Source organism: Mytilus trossulus, chromosome 2, assembly GCF_036588685.1.
Source record: "Mytilus trossulus isolate FHL-02 chromosome 2, PNRI_Mtr1.1.1.hap1, whole genome shotgun sequence".
Lineage (NCBI taxonomy): Eukaryota > Metazoa > Mollusca > Bivalvia > Mytilida > Mytilidae > Mytilus > Mytilus trossulus.
Genome location: NC_086374.1, coordinates 19,993,895 through 20,008,695, shown reverse-complemented (window position 1 = coordinate 20,008,695; position 14,801 = coordinate 19,993,895). Strand labels below are relative to the sequence as shown.

The following is a 14,801-nucleotide window of genomic DNA, read 5'->3' as shown; positions in this document are numbered from 1 at the left end:
CTGGCAAACCTCACGTTTTAAATGTGAAAATTTAACTGTCTCGAGTGGATATATATCGTATTAAACTCAATGTAGTGGTAGAATCTATTTATCTTAACATGATAAATATATACTTTGTCATATTTCTGTTTCAATATTTGATAGTTATCTATTCTTACTTTTCTCATAGTGGAAAGAAATTTATTCTATAACTTTATTGTTTGATTCTATATAACACAAGTTAAAATTTCTATCGTGACTTTTAGTTTACTTTATTAACTTATGACAGGTAGACATTCTAATTAAGACAGGTAAGAAATGACCAAAACATTTACCTCTAATAATGTTAAGTTTTTGGTGGGATGGTGGGTGGGATTGTTATGTGAACAAACAGTGTAGTTTTGTGACATATCAACCATTATTAAACAATGATCCGACCTTTTATTATGATCAGATGAAAACAAGCAAAACTAAAGATACTTAATGACAAAATTAACCAATATATTCTTTTTCATCATCCGTTTTTTATTGATCCTTATATTAAGAAATAAATTGGCTAACTTTCTCAGAGGCAGATCAAGAAATTTTTCGAAAGTGGGGGCCCACTGACTGCCTAAGAGGGAGCCCACTTTGGAGATTCCAAATATTATCAACCAAATTTTTCCCTGAAAAAAGGGGGCATGGCCCCCTTCCCTCCCCCCCTAACCCGCCTCTGGTTCTTTTCTTTGAATTTAGATTACTTGTATGCAGTGCTAGTCTCTTTAGAAAGTAGAAAAGAAAGACATTTCCATACTTCTTTACTCTTCAGTATATATCACTGACACAGCTGTTACAGATACAGATATTTTATTTACCAATGTATTTTAATGTAGTCACTGTGTTTCGACTAAAAAATACTAACTCATTGGCTTTAAATGCTTTCTACGAGTGTTTCTTAACTTTCTTCTGACAGTGTGATTCTTTGATTTTTATACTTTTATTGCATTTACATGATTATAAATAGATTTGGGGTATGTATTGATGAGAAAGAAAACACAAAACACAAATAACAGAAAGATTTAATTAGTTTGGGGAAGTTGACATAATTATGAGAGGACCTTGATGTCTAAAATATATATCAGTGTTTTGACACCTGTAGGTTACCATACAGCCTTCAACAATAAGCAAAGTCAATACCAGTTTATTTTTAAAACACAAATTGGCTTCTAGTCATAATTCTTTAATAGTTTAAGGATGCAACTAGATGAGAATAGCAACCTTCCACAAAACAGGTCATGTTGACCTATATTTTACACTTGATTGACTTGATATCAAATTTTCATGTAAGAGTTCAATTTTAACACATAGGGTCATTGAACCAGACTTACTGATACATGTACATCTAAGAGAAAATAAGTCGGTCACTTTGTCTTAGTGGCCTCAACATATATCTCATTAAAGAAAGATAACAATATGTTACAAAAACAGCATGTGCAGTATTTTTTCTGACTTTTATTCCTACAAACATGTTTATACGTGTTCATTTGTATATTCATTTTATTACCTATTCCAGAATGAAGATTTAGCTAATGATTCTTCAGATGAAATCCCTGCACCAGCATTGAAATCAAACATGACTCAATCTGATGATGAAGAGTTCATATCTGCCTTCATCTCACAAACAGGTATCTGACATATGTCTTTATTAATATCATGTTAAAGTAAATGATACAGACTGTCTAGAGTTTATCTGTGACCTAATCATAAACATCTCTTAAGTGTAATACTTTCATTATTTTTTTGTGTTTTTGTAGAATATTTTGTAAACTTGATGTTACATGGTTACAAAAGCTTGTACACAGGTAAACAAGAGGTGAAAATCTGATTGGTTAACTTCGACGAGTGATGGTAATTTTCTTATATCCAATGAAATGTTTGTGACATCATGTAAAACCATTATTTAAAAAAATTTCCAATATCTGTGATTATACATTTCTAGTGCACTCAATCTAATAATAAGCCATAGGTAATGATAATTCAAACTTTCTTTACTAATGATAACATAACATAATTTTTCTAATTTCATTTGTGTTTTAAAAGTTGTAAAAGGTAACCTTGAGTTGGGAAAGTAGTTTTAATGAAATATTATTTCAGGTATCGTAAAAGAAGCAGAGAAATCAGGAAAGTCGTATGCTGTGTTTGCTGTCAGAGTAACAAAGAAAGTAAATGGGGAAGATGATATTCAGGAAATATATCGCAGATATAGCGATTTCCATGATCTCAATATGTTAGTACAAGAAAAAGTAAGTTACGTGCAATATACAGTAGATGTAGCAATCTCCACAATCTCACTATGTTAGTACAAGAAAATTTTAATCACAAACATTATACAGCAGATGTAGCAATCTCCACAATCTCAATATGTTCGTACAAGAAAATTTTAATCACATACATTATACAGCAGATGTAGCGATTTCCATAATCTCAATACATTAGTACTAGAAAAGTTATCATATGCTATATACTGTAGATATATGACTTAATATATATACAAGCAGGGCTATCATATGTGTCCCATTGACACACCCCTTTTATTTCATCTTAGAATAATGAATGTTAGAAAGTAATTCTCTCACTTTTATGCAGCTAAACATGCAAACATAAATTTATGAGTTTTATTTTTTTAGAATCATGTATTTGGGTTTCATTTTAGTTTCCAGATTTGACTGGGCTTGGTTTTCCTGGTAAAACCATGTTGAAGAACATGAACCAAGAATTCTTGGAGAAGAGGAGAAAATCTTTAGATAATTATTTACAGGTAAATATATTTTAAAATTGCTACGTGTACTCTTAGACATATACACAATTAGATAATCTACATTCTACATTTACATGACAAGAAACTTTTTACAATATTACAGCGATTTGTAAAAAATAAAGACTGACAATTTCATGAATATAGGGAATGATCATTACATATATCACCAAAGTTGAATGAAGAAATTTCAGTTTTGCTTTAAATTCCTTCAAATAATTATGAAACTTATTGAAAGTTCAATGAATTCTTTATTTTTAAATGAAAATGTTATAAATCATATTTGATAGTATTTATCTAGATTTTAAAATGAAAAACATAAAAAAATCACAAATTTACTTGTAGATTATCTCCCTTTGACATCCATTGTTATACTCTGTTGAAGTGTTTACTCAAACCATTAATATTCCATATAGCTGATTTTAAAAATCTTCAATTGGAAACTTTTTATATATAAATGATGATGTTTTTCCTTTCCAGAATTTACTAAATCCTCAGCTTTGGGATGAAAACAAAGGATTAAAAGATTTATTGATGAAATTTTTAGCACAAGGATTATGGGAAAAACATAAAAGTGACTTAGCTAGAAAGGTTAATATTATTTATTTATCCTAGTTGTGACAGTCATATGTAACATTTAAAATAAAAGCAAGGAAATGTGGTAAAAATGTCAATAATATCTAACCATCAAAGTCCAAAAGACAAAGATGTAGATAACTAAAAGTCATTGTTTTGTCTTTGACAATAAGCAAAACCCATATTTTGCAGGAAGTTATAAAAATCTCTTGGGTGACCTTATTTACTAAATATTATTCATGAAAAAGTATTAATTGGAGGCTTAGGTAGGCACATTCTTGGGTTAAAAAAAAATCAGTTTAAACGTAAGTTGTATAAGATTACCATTACAGGTATAAATGATTTTAATGTTTGATTTTTTTCAAGTTAAGTTATCTTGGTAACACAAGAATCATTAACAAATTCATTGATTGTCTTCTGCAGATGGACACTATAGTAAACCCTCTCAGGACTGCAGGGAGAGCCATGGCACCAGATCATATTGTTGATGGACTGGGAAAGAAATTCAGGAGTGTAAGTAACACATGTCTCCAAGTAGATTAATCACTGGTTCACAGATCTACCTTTAAATACTTCTGTCGTCTTTGGGATTTGTTTTTATGTTGCTGTGTATAAGTAGACAAAATATATCAGTATTTGATAAGTTTTATAGAAGGGTTAGTAGGTACATCTCAGTTCGATGATTATTTTGACAAGCTGTCCTCTGTGTCATAGTCAAGCAACTTTTTATTAATTAACAGTATTGCTGTCCATCAGATTGCCTTTTTCTGAACTTCATCCAGCAGGCAAGACATATCTGAGTCGATAATTTATGTAACAATATTTTAGGATTCTTTGGGAGACAGAGAGAAATTAGAAAGTGGAAAAGTTGCAGCAAGTATAGACCAGGCCGTAAGTTAGATTAATGTGACCTAAGAGATATAAGAAAATGTGGTATAAGTGACAATGAGACAACTCTCCATCCAAGTCACAATATGTAAAAAGTAAAAGATTATAAATCAAAGTACAGAAATCAACACAAACCTTTTGCTCACAAGGAACAGCAAGCTATAAAGGGCCCAAAAATTAATAGTAACTGGAAAACAACTATATAAAAAACTATAAACAAGAAACACTAAACACTAATCCCATCAATAAACGACAACCACTGAATAACAGGTTTCTTGACTTAGGATAGGTGAAGACTGTATAAAATAAGAAAGATTTTAAGACAAATAGTTTTAAAGACTTTAGAAATTTCAATTGTTTTTAGGCAGTTAAGCTGCCTTATGCGAGCACCCTGGATTTGTGTGCTACCCAATAAATGCTGAAATACGTGCCATTGTTATCATCTAGCTGGTTACTATATTATTTGTAACTTATTGGACAGTTTTTTTATACTTTTCATTCTGGATTACAAAAAATATGACCAGAAAAACCTTAAATGATCGTCGATTTTCCCAAAAGTTTTGAAGTTGCACATAGGAAGTATAGCACATTAGGAAACCGTCTGTAGTGTATTATCCCCTGAGCTTTTGGCTAAGATGTCAAAGAACAAATGTATGAAATATCTAATCGCCGAAAATCTCTAAAGACAAGTGGTTAAGATTTCCCAAATTGCAAAAGTCGTAGGAATATTGTTTGTCGTCAATACGTAGTCAACTACGTATACTAAGTTCAACTGATCACGCTGATGGCGGCAATTTTGAATTTAAAAGAAGACGATATTTCGTATCTTTTCAATTTGGACGCAGGGGTTCAAATTAGCGGTGGTCCGAGGTCTGCTACCTTCCACTTTTGCAGTCGGACTTTCTACTTGGTTACTAGCTACGCACGACATGCCCGACGAACCTTGAAAGAATGTAAAAAAATAACTTTGCAAGCATTTTTACCAAAGTTTCCTAATAAACGATCTCAAACTTATTTTCATCATTTCTATAAATGACAGCGATGTTCAATTTGTTCAACCGCTAGCTTTATACATGAAATCGCCGATAAATAATGTGTAAATCCGAGTAAAATCGTATCTCACTATCTGTCAAAAACAACATTGAAACCAAAATGGCTGCCGCAAGATTACAATATCGGATCCGATTCTGGAAGCGGATAAGGGTAATCCCGGATTTGGCTACTAAAAAAATCCAGACAGGTGACAAAATACATCTATGCATCTATGCATGGTAAATAAATATAAACACTAGAATTGAAAACCAAAAGACATATGTAAAAGGAAGAAAAAGCAGAAAATATTTTGTACACCAATTTTAATGTGAAAATCCAATACATTGTGACAGCTGGGAACAGATTGTCTAACAAGTTATATGTTCCTGGTAACAGTATATTTGTTTTTATCAGTGATAAATGTTGGTAATGCATGTTAAATGCTTTTCAAGTTGAACATATTACTGCAATTTCAAGGGGTATTTTTTTCTTCTCAATTTTGATAGGTCAGTTAAAATAGCTGGAAGTTTCTTTTATAAAAAAAAAAGATGTGGTATAATTGCCAATGAGACAACTATCCACAAGAGTCAAAAATGACCAAAACTTGGTAACGGTCAAGATCCCCACCCCTAAACAATATATATTCATGTATGGGACAATATAACAAATCATACGAAATATAGGTGGAGTTCGTGGGGCCACTCTACCCCTTTCTGTTTGAGAATTTATAATGGTCGAGATCCACAATGTTAAACAATATAGTATATATTTATGTATGGGACAACATAACAAATCAAATGAATTATAAGGGGGTCCCTATGGTCACTGTACAACCTCCTGTTTGAGAACTTGGAAACATTCGAGATCATCACACCTTATTAACCATATATACTCATGTATAAGACTATATAACAAATCAATTGAAATATAGGGGAAGTCCCTGTTGTCACCCTACCCCTCATGTTGAAGAACTTTGAAAAAGTTGGGATCCCCAACTCTAAATTAAATGAAATATAGGGGGAGTCCCTGTAGTCACCTGATAGGGAAATTGGAAACTGTTGAGATCCCCACCTTTAAATTAACCCATATATATTTATGTATGAGAACTAATCAAATGAAATATAGGGAGAGTCCTTAGGGTCACCCTACCCACTCCTGTTTGATAACTTAGAAACAGATGAGATCCCCACCCCTCAACCATATATATTCATGTATTGGACAATATAACAAATCGAATGAAATAGAGGGGAAGTCACTTGGGTCACCCACCCTCTCCTGTTTGAAAACTTGATAATGGCTGAGATCCCCACCCATAAACCATATATATTCATATATGGGACAATATAAAAAATCAAATGAAAAATAGGGGTAGTCCCTTGGGTCACCCCACACCCTCTTGTGTATGTTTTGAGAACTTGTAAAAGATTGAGATACCAACGCCTAAACCATATTCATTCCTGTTTGTCATTTCAAAAAAGATTGAATGACATACAAGGTCAATCTCATAGGCGACACATATGCATATCACTTTGCTAGACCCTACCACCTGTCATTTTATTCCAAACTTAGACATCATGGACTTGGGGTGAAGGTGGGAGTCATTTACATTTACTATGGACAGGTCAGTCAGACCTCACCATTGATCCCTGTAGTAGTAAACATTTGTCTGATTTGTGTCTCATAACTTTTGTACTGTACAACACAAACTCAGTTTTCTTTCCAGGGAAGCAAGTCCATTCATACTTTTACAAGCTCGTACTAAAGTCATCTTGAACTACTAACAGTCAACTAATACGAACAATTACGATCAACTAGAAGAACTGCAATCATTGCAAATTTGTACCACTGCTGACTCATGAAAGACTCATGACCATTCATGGTCATGTGCGTTGCTATTGAAAACCTTGATAAAATATGAATTATTTGCCTTAATGATTAATTCATTAAATGAACATAAATGTACAATTATATATGAATGTTTAATGCTTGTTCTTTTAAATCTGTAAAAAAAGTTGAAGCAACATTTCCACAGTTTTCATAATTATGTTTGCCTTGGTTTTTGGTTAACTGCCTACAGTGCTGACAGCGCTTTGATTTGTTTAACTTGGTACACTAACTAAACAAAAACAAAATAGAGAAAACAAACGGCCTGATATATGTACTAAAACGCAATCAAAGAAAGAAAAAAAATTATAATTTAATAACAAACTACAACCACTGAATTACAGGCTCCTAACTTGGAACAGGTACATACATTTCGTGGCAGGGTTAAATTTTTATGCTGATACCAAACCCTCCTTATAATCTGTGACTGTAATGTAAGCCTATTTATCCTATGGTTACAAATTAAATATTATAAATTGAATCCCAAGCTGCATTAAGAAGGTCTAACGAAGTTAATTCATGGTGATTTAAATTTTATTTTATTTTTCTATTTCTACAGGCAGGAGAAAACATACCTTTAAGAATTATGTTACTGTTAATGGATGAAGTCTTTGATCTTCAACATAAAAATCAGTGGTTACGTCGGAGAATTATTCCTATATTACGCCAGTTGTTAAAAGCCACATATGGCGATACTATTAACAGGTATAGTTTAGAGAGAAATGAAATGATGTTGTTAATCTGTAAATATGGTGATAAAGGACTTTTAGGAAAAATAAGTGCTCTTTTTCACATCACAAGTCGATTGTTGTTGAACAAGAAGAAAAGTATTAATGTTCAGTTTTCTACATTAAAAATAGATCATGACAAAGGAAAAACGGATGACAGAACCAAGAAAATATTCACGACAACAGCCACTCCGTTAAAACTCAAGGTATACTCAGATTCTTCTTGCTCTAATAGTGGCACCTGTCATGTCATGAATATCTTCCCCTATCATACTTCAAATTTCACCTGAAAAAAATCAGTGTAAATTTAAAGGAAACATCAGTAAAAAAAAATTCAAAATGGAATCCTGATTTCAATATTTTGGTGTAGATACAATAGGATTTAAGTTTAAGCTCGTAGATATTTATTTTGAATTACAACGTTATTTTCAGGAAAATTGTGGATCATGTAGACTTGATGACATCTGCTGAACAAATGGCAGAATACCTCAAAAAATTAAGGTAAAGATATAATAATGGAAAGTGAAGTATAAAGAAGCCTACTATGTATGTGTGCTTTTGATCTTGGTCACATTTGAAAAAAATAAATAAAAATCAAAGTATCAAACACAATTATGGTACTGGAAATGACAGAAGAAAATAAATAAAATAATAAGCAGATAGCTCTAGCTAAATGTTTTCAGAGAATAAAATTTACAGTAGGTTCTAATTCGATAGAAAAGATTAGCTGTTTGGCCTACATTATTTTGCAATGTTAAGTGTTTTTATAATTTCTTGTTTCTAAACTAAAAATGTAATTATCAAATAAAATTTACCTATTAAATAAAAGTCCATATATTTATCTTGTACATCTGTCATTAACAAAATATGTTTATGAACCTATTCTGTATGTTTTTCCCCTTTTGTTTTGCATAAAAAGTATGTATGTAAATGTATATATTATATTATTGTATATTTTGAATTATTCGGAGGGCATCAGGGGAGATTAGTATTTTACTAACTGAATTCACCCTCTTTAAATAAAGTATTTATTATTATGTCACCCGATCGACAATGTCGGGTGACATATTGCTTTCCTCTGTTTCTTTTTCTATTCTATTTCTATGTACTATTATTATTATACGTCCACCTACTTGTCCGGCAGTTTCTCAGAGCCAATGGAACCAATCTTAATGATAGTTAAGTATAATGAGGAACACAAAATTTCAGGTTGCAGTAGGTGTTAAGACCATTAAAAATGGCTGCCGTTACCATAGAAATGGAACAAATGTGAAAAATTCCAGTTTTTAATTTTGGGGAATTATTTAGAGATGCTTTAACTTAGAATCAATATATTTTGATACACTGTAGGTGCCCACTATATACCTGTTTTGAATGATTTTGGCCATCATTGGAACTATCATGTTGACATGGAAACAACACCAAAAATTTCAAAAATATCAAAATGCTCAAAATTTAATAAAACCTGACAGTAACAATGAGCAACATTGGTAGATGTGCAATTTGGCGTAGGAATTTCAAAAATGTCTGCTGTTACCATGCATGGAAACAATGCAAAAATGGTCAAAATTCTTTAAAAACCTTAAAGTGGCATTTACTTTCTTAAAATGGTAGGTCAAATCCATTGAAACTTTGATGGTATGTTCCCTATCAGGTATCAAAGCAGCATCTGTCATAAAAATTTTGGAATGGTCTCTGTAACTATAGACACCAGCCAAAATGTCAAAAATTTTAAAAATTTCAAAATGCTCCATAATTGATAAAACTTTAAAATATGATTGTTGACTGTCAAGAGTGCATAAGATCTTTGAAGTTGGAATTTCCAAAATGGCTACCGTTGCCATGGAAACTGCAAAAATGTAAAATATTTTCAAAATGCTCCAAACTGAATGAAACTTAATTCTATTGTTAGCTGGTACATTTATAGATGATATTTTTGACTTTGGAATTTTCAAAATGGCTGCCATTGCCATGGAAACAGCAGAAATATGAAACTTTTTACAATAGTCTAAATGTACTGAAAATTTACAGAAAGATATATATTCATAGATCTGCGTTAAATTGTTTTGAAATGGCTGCCGCTTAGTGGCAATGGGGGTAGGGTTACATCTAGTTATTATTATGTTTCCATTCATTTCAGAGATGCTTTCTGGCCTGATGGTGTCCTGGCAGAGCCAAGAACAGAGAGGGATCACAATACCAAAATGAGGACACGTATTGTGTGTAAAGCCAAAATGTTAGGCAGTGTCTCTGGTGAGTAATGTAAAGATATAAAAGATTACATTTTTAACTCTTTTATTTGTCATACTTGCTTTGATTTCTTTGTCAAATAAAGTGAGATTAGAGAATGGAAGATTGTCAAATTAAAAAAAGATGGCTCCCAGGGTATGAAGACACAAAAAAAATACAACTCGTACATGAAGAATAATTAGAGGGATCTTGAAAAATGTAGCTACATATTCCCTTAAATGCATAGACTTTTTGCTTTCTCATGTTGCCTAGGTTTGAACCCCTCCTAATTTTCAAAGTCCTGGATCCACATTTGATTTCTAATACATAATGTTGCATCATGCATAGCTTTTAAAACTGAATTGAGTTAACTTATAAACTTAATTGTCTCTTGTTTTACAGATGATATGAAGACATTAATGGGACATGAGGTAATAAGGAAGGGTGTGACTAGAGTTTTTGATATGTTTCAGCATAGACAATTAAATAGAAGACTTGTGTATGTGTTCCTCGAAGGTGTTATAATTACACTTTTTCCACACAACAAATTTTCAGACCTATTTTGTAAGTTACATTCCAGATCATCACGATTAAAAGCCAAGGAAGAAATGGCAAAATCTGCCTCAATGAAAGACTCAAGTATTCGTAAGAGGACAACAAAACGGTGATACAGGGCTGTGATAGTTGTAGTAATTTGTTGATATGAGATTTATTTATTTATTGCACATTTTTATGTAATATTTTAAACCATATATCTGTATCATAGTTTTGAACTTATGGTGAATTTAGAAATGCAAACAGAAAGTAAAAGATATCTATGAAAGGAATAATTTAAAATCCTTGTATGCTCATAAAAAGTTTTGCTTTTTAGAAGTACAAGTATTTTTGTTTGTTATGACAGTAATTTTATACACTCCCAGTGATATACATCTTCAATTGTGTCGTAACTGCAATCACAAGTCATAGCTGTTGACATTTCAAATTACCATTGTTTGTGTTGTTTTTTGTCCTTGGGTTGCTGTCTCATGGATAAAAAGAAAATCCTTGATCTATTCATACATATTGGTATCAAAAATTTCATTTTCTTGCACATCTTTAATAATTTTTCATTAAAGCATACGCTGCTATTAGTGTCATTTACATGTATCAGTTGTTATTAAAAAAGTACACACACAGGACATAATCATTTATTAAATTTTACAAGTAAGATATAAACTGGGATGAACCAATAGGTTTCTTCTATTTGCCAATTGAAATGTAGGCTTCATTATTTATAGTTCAAAACCATGATAAAGAATTGGAATATTTATTTTTAGACCATTTTACATCACTTTATTAATTTGTTTACCATTTTAGGGGAAGTGTGTTGTGTATATTATAAAACATGTATATTGATGAATAATGAGTTGTGTACTTTTAATTGGAATCAAGTTTAATTTTGCATGAAACGTTTGTGACATTGATCTATTTTATCTGCATATTTCAAATTTTTGAAAATTTTCCAAGTATAATTCTTTTTCGGTTTAAATGCCAGCCTTAGTGTATTACCGAATAAGCTATAATTGGTACCATACAATGAATATTTAGAATACTCATGCTGGTTTAAAGAAATCAGTTGTCAGAGGCCTACACCATAAACACTGTTTTAATGTGAATTAATCAAATATTGAATTATAAACCTTTGTAATAACCTTTAGCTTGAATGTTGTCATTTGTTTGACGTCATGTTTAGCCATGTTTATGAGCCAAAAGCATTTGTGAATTTTTCTCTGAATTTAATTTTATTTTCAATTTTTAGATATTCTTCAAGTTTAAATGTATCATTCCATTTTGTAATGCATTAGAATTGGAGTAACAGTATTGTAGTTGAAGAATTGCCATCATCAATTGAGTTTGATAGTAGCAAATATTAATTTTATTCGCTCTGCCATGCATTTGCTAGTAAAACTGCATTTTCCACCATCAAAACGCATTAATGGCAACTCTTCAACTACAATACTGTAATTCCTTAATTGTATAATGTTAAGCTAGAGATCACATTAGAGTTTGATGTTTTGATTACCATTTTTGACCAGGTTTTGTCCATTCACCTCAGAAAATATCATGAAGATAAAAGTCCTATTCTTCCTTCTCATTCATCCTAGCCTTTCATACAATAAAGGCTCTTTGGTTACTATTTGATGTCACTACAGTATCTCTGTTATATAAATCAGATAGTGAGTCCATACATACTAATCATGCACTATGAAGTAATTCAGTATTAACATTATTGTACAAACATTCAACTCATTTGAAAAGAATTTCACTTTTTTTATAACATGGGTAATACGTTAATTGAGTATGATTTTTTTGTTACATTGCAATCATGTTTAAAATTTGTCAGAATTTGTATAAAGGTTTGGATTAGGTCCAAATAGACACTAGATTGTTATGACTGTATAAATGATGCTATGCTTTTGAAGGATGCAAAAGAAAAACTGATTGTTATATTGATTTCTAATCTCTACCAAATTCTGAATAGCTGATTTTCATAGATGGTTTAATTTTTTCAATAGAAAATGATTATACATTTTTTTATTAAAAATTACAGAAAAGCAGTTAAGTCTGTCCAGTTGTTTTTGTGAGACAAGCATTTAAAGTATTGATTTTTTTTTGGCAGGAAAATATATGTAGAAATGACAAAAATTGAAAAGATTTTTTTTATCAGATTTAGTATTTAAAAAGTGATTTGAAATAAAGGGATCGCTGGGCATTTATTTTAAATATTTGAGGGGTACATGTTCTTAAGGGAATGTTGTAAATGTGCGTAGCAAACATCCTTCAAAAGAATAGTTTAAATGTTTTTGATTTAGTAGGCTAGTCTTGTATTTCCCTTTTTCAAAATGAAATTTACGAACGGACAGACAGACAAACGGACAGACAAACGGACCCTCAGACCAGAAAACATAAGGTGGGGCATAAAATTATATAAATTATTTTACCTCAAAGTTAACACTGAAAATTAGATTGAATGTATCTGTTAATGGTATCATAAGGAGTTCTGAACTGGATGTATGTTCATATTATTTCAGAATACTTCGGATTTCTGTTTTCCCTTGGTATGTATTTTAACATGTTAACAGGGTTAACCACTGTTGTCTTTTATTCATTCTTATGATAATCATTATCCACTTTGTTTTCCATATTATAATGCAATCATTGTAATTTTGAAGGGAAATGTCTGCAATATATAGAAAGCAAACTAGTCACCCCAGTGTTAAAAATGACATTCTTACTCACCAGACAATTTTACTCTGATTTGTCACTAGAAAAGCTGATTTTATTTCTCTTTTTACAGTTTTAAATGACATTTATACATATACTACATGCACACAATGTTTGAATTTTTTACCTGCTACATATTTTATATTGTTTTATATTGAAGAATCAAAACATTTACGATCCTTGTCCTCTATAACATGATACAAAATTGCTAACCTAATTTTTGAATATTTAAAGATGGTTTCTATTGAAATAACAGTATTGATCAATTAAAGGGTAGTGCTCAGCTTTGATTGGCTATATCTTGATCCATACATATGATATATCAAATGAAATCCAAACAGTTTTGGAAATGCACTTTCACATAAAAAAAAATAATTATAAAATCTTAATAGAGGATCTTTATCTATCAATTTATATAAAAGACCAGTGGATTGGTTTAATTCTGAGATGAATTCTTAGGAATTTCATTTATACATTTTTGTTCACCAAATTCTGATGATAAGAGGGATCTAAAATTTCTGTATTTATAATCAATGTTGGAAAACTAACTTGACATGTGCAATACTGTGTATTATTGTCAGATTTTGAAGTAAAACTATGTGTTATATTTTGTAATTGAACCAGTAAACATGGATGTTTATAGCTAGATTGAATTGTGTTGAACATTTAATAGCAGAAAAAAGGTGTATCTTGCCAATTCTATTTCTTCACTCAAATTGGTAAAAAAAAAAAAAAAAAATTTTATTACTGTGGAATCATTATTATTCAATGGATACCAATTTTCTTAGAATTTGTGGGTACAGGTGAACCATGATTTCAAATATTTAATGAATAACATATTTTCAATAGGATTTGCAATACCATGAAATCAAATATCCACGAATATGCTAGTTTTCAGCCATCCAGGAAATATTGATACCCATGAAAATATATAAAGTGCATTTTTATCTGGCTATATACATTTATGTTATAGGTCAGTCAATTGGCATTCAGTCTTGTAGGATTATTAATTGTAGAATGTGACATTTAAAATAGGCTTAATGCAGCCATGTACTAAGTCAGTCAATTTGCATTCCGTCTTGTTAAATTATATGTTGACAAATAAAATTAAATTGCCAAATGTTTTCTTTGTTTTCCTTCAGTTTCTATTTTGTATGTGTTAAGACTAAGGGCTGTTTCATACATACATGGTACCCAGTGATCGTACTTTGAGTGTCCACCAATAGAAGTGATTTAGAGTTCTGTAAAATTTTAGACCTGTTCAACACAATATTTCCCATCCAACCAAAGTGGGAAATTTATATTGTCTTCCATGGGTCCCATGAATGTTTTTATGGAACACTCCTAAATGCCTGTCTATGAATAGTCAATGTTAATCCATGCCTTGTTTAGTTTCTAGATGACAATGTGAATCCATGCCTTGTTTA

At 31.1% G+C, this 14,801-nt stretch overlaps 1 protein-coding gene across 5 annotated transcripts in view; it reads left to right on the top strand.

The window, feature by feature from the left end:
• The window catches only part of LOC134706706 (sorting nexin-13-like), a 34,490-nt gene extending 19,991 nt beyond the window's left edge, over nt 1-14,499 (top strand). For all 5 annotated transcript variants that reach the window (XM_063565886.1, XM_063565884.1, XM_063565887.1 and 2 more), the window contains 10 exons: nt 1,532-1,643; nt 2,113-2,261; nt 2,672-2,776; nt 3,254-3,364; nt 3,773-3,862; nt 4,178-4,240; nt 7,713-7,858; nt 8,314-8,382; nt 10,022-10,134; nt 10,513-14,499. In XM_063565886.1, coding sequence (XP_063421956.1) covers nt 1,532-1,643; nt 2,113-2,261; nt 2,672-2,776; nt 3,254-3,364; nt 3,773-3,862; nt 4,178-4,240; nt 7,713-7,858; nt 8,314-8,382; nt 10,022-10,134; nt 10,513-10,778 — 1,224 coding nt within the window. In that variant the 3' untranslated portion in view covers nt 10,779-14,499. The remainder of the gene's footprint in view (nt 1-1,531; nt 1,644-2,112; nt 2,262-2,671; nt 2,777-3,253; nt 3,365-3,772; nt 3,863-4,177; nt 4,241-7,712; nt 7,859-8,313; nt 8,383-10,021; nt 10,135-10,512) is intronic.
• The last annotated feature ends 302 nt before the right edge of the window (nt 14,500-14,801 follow it).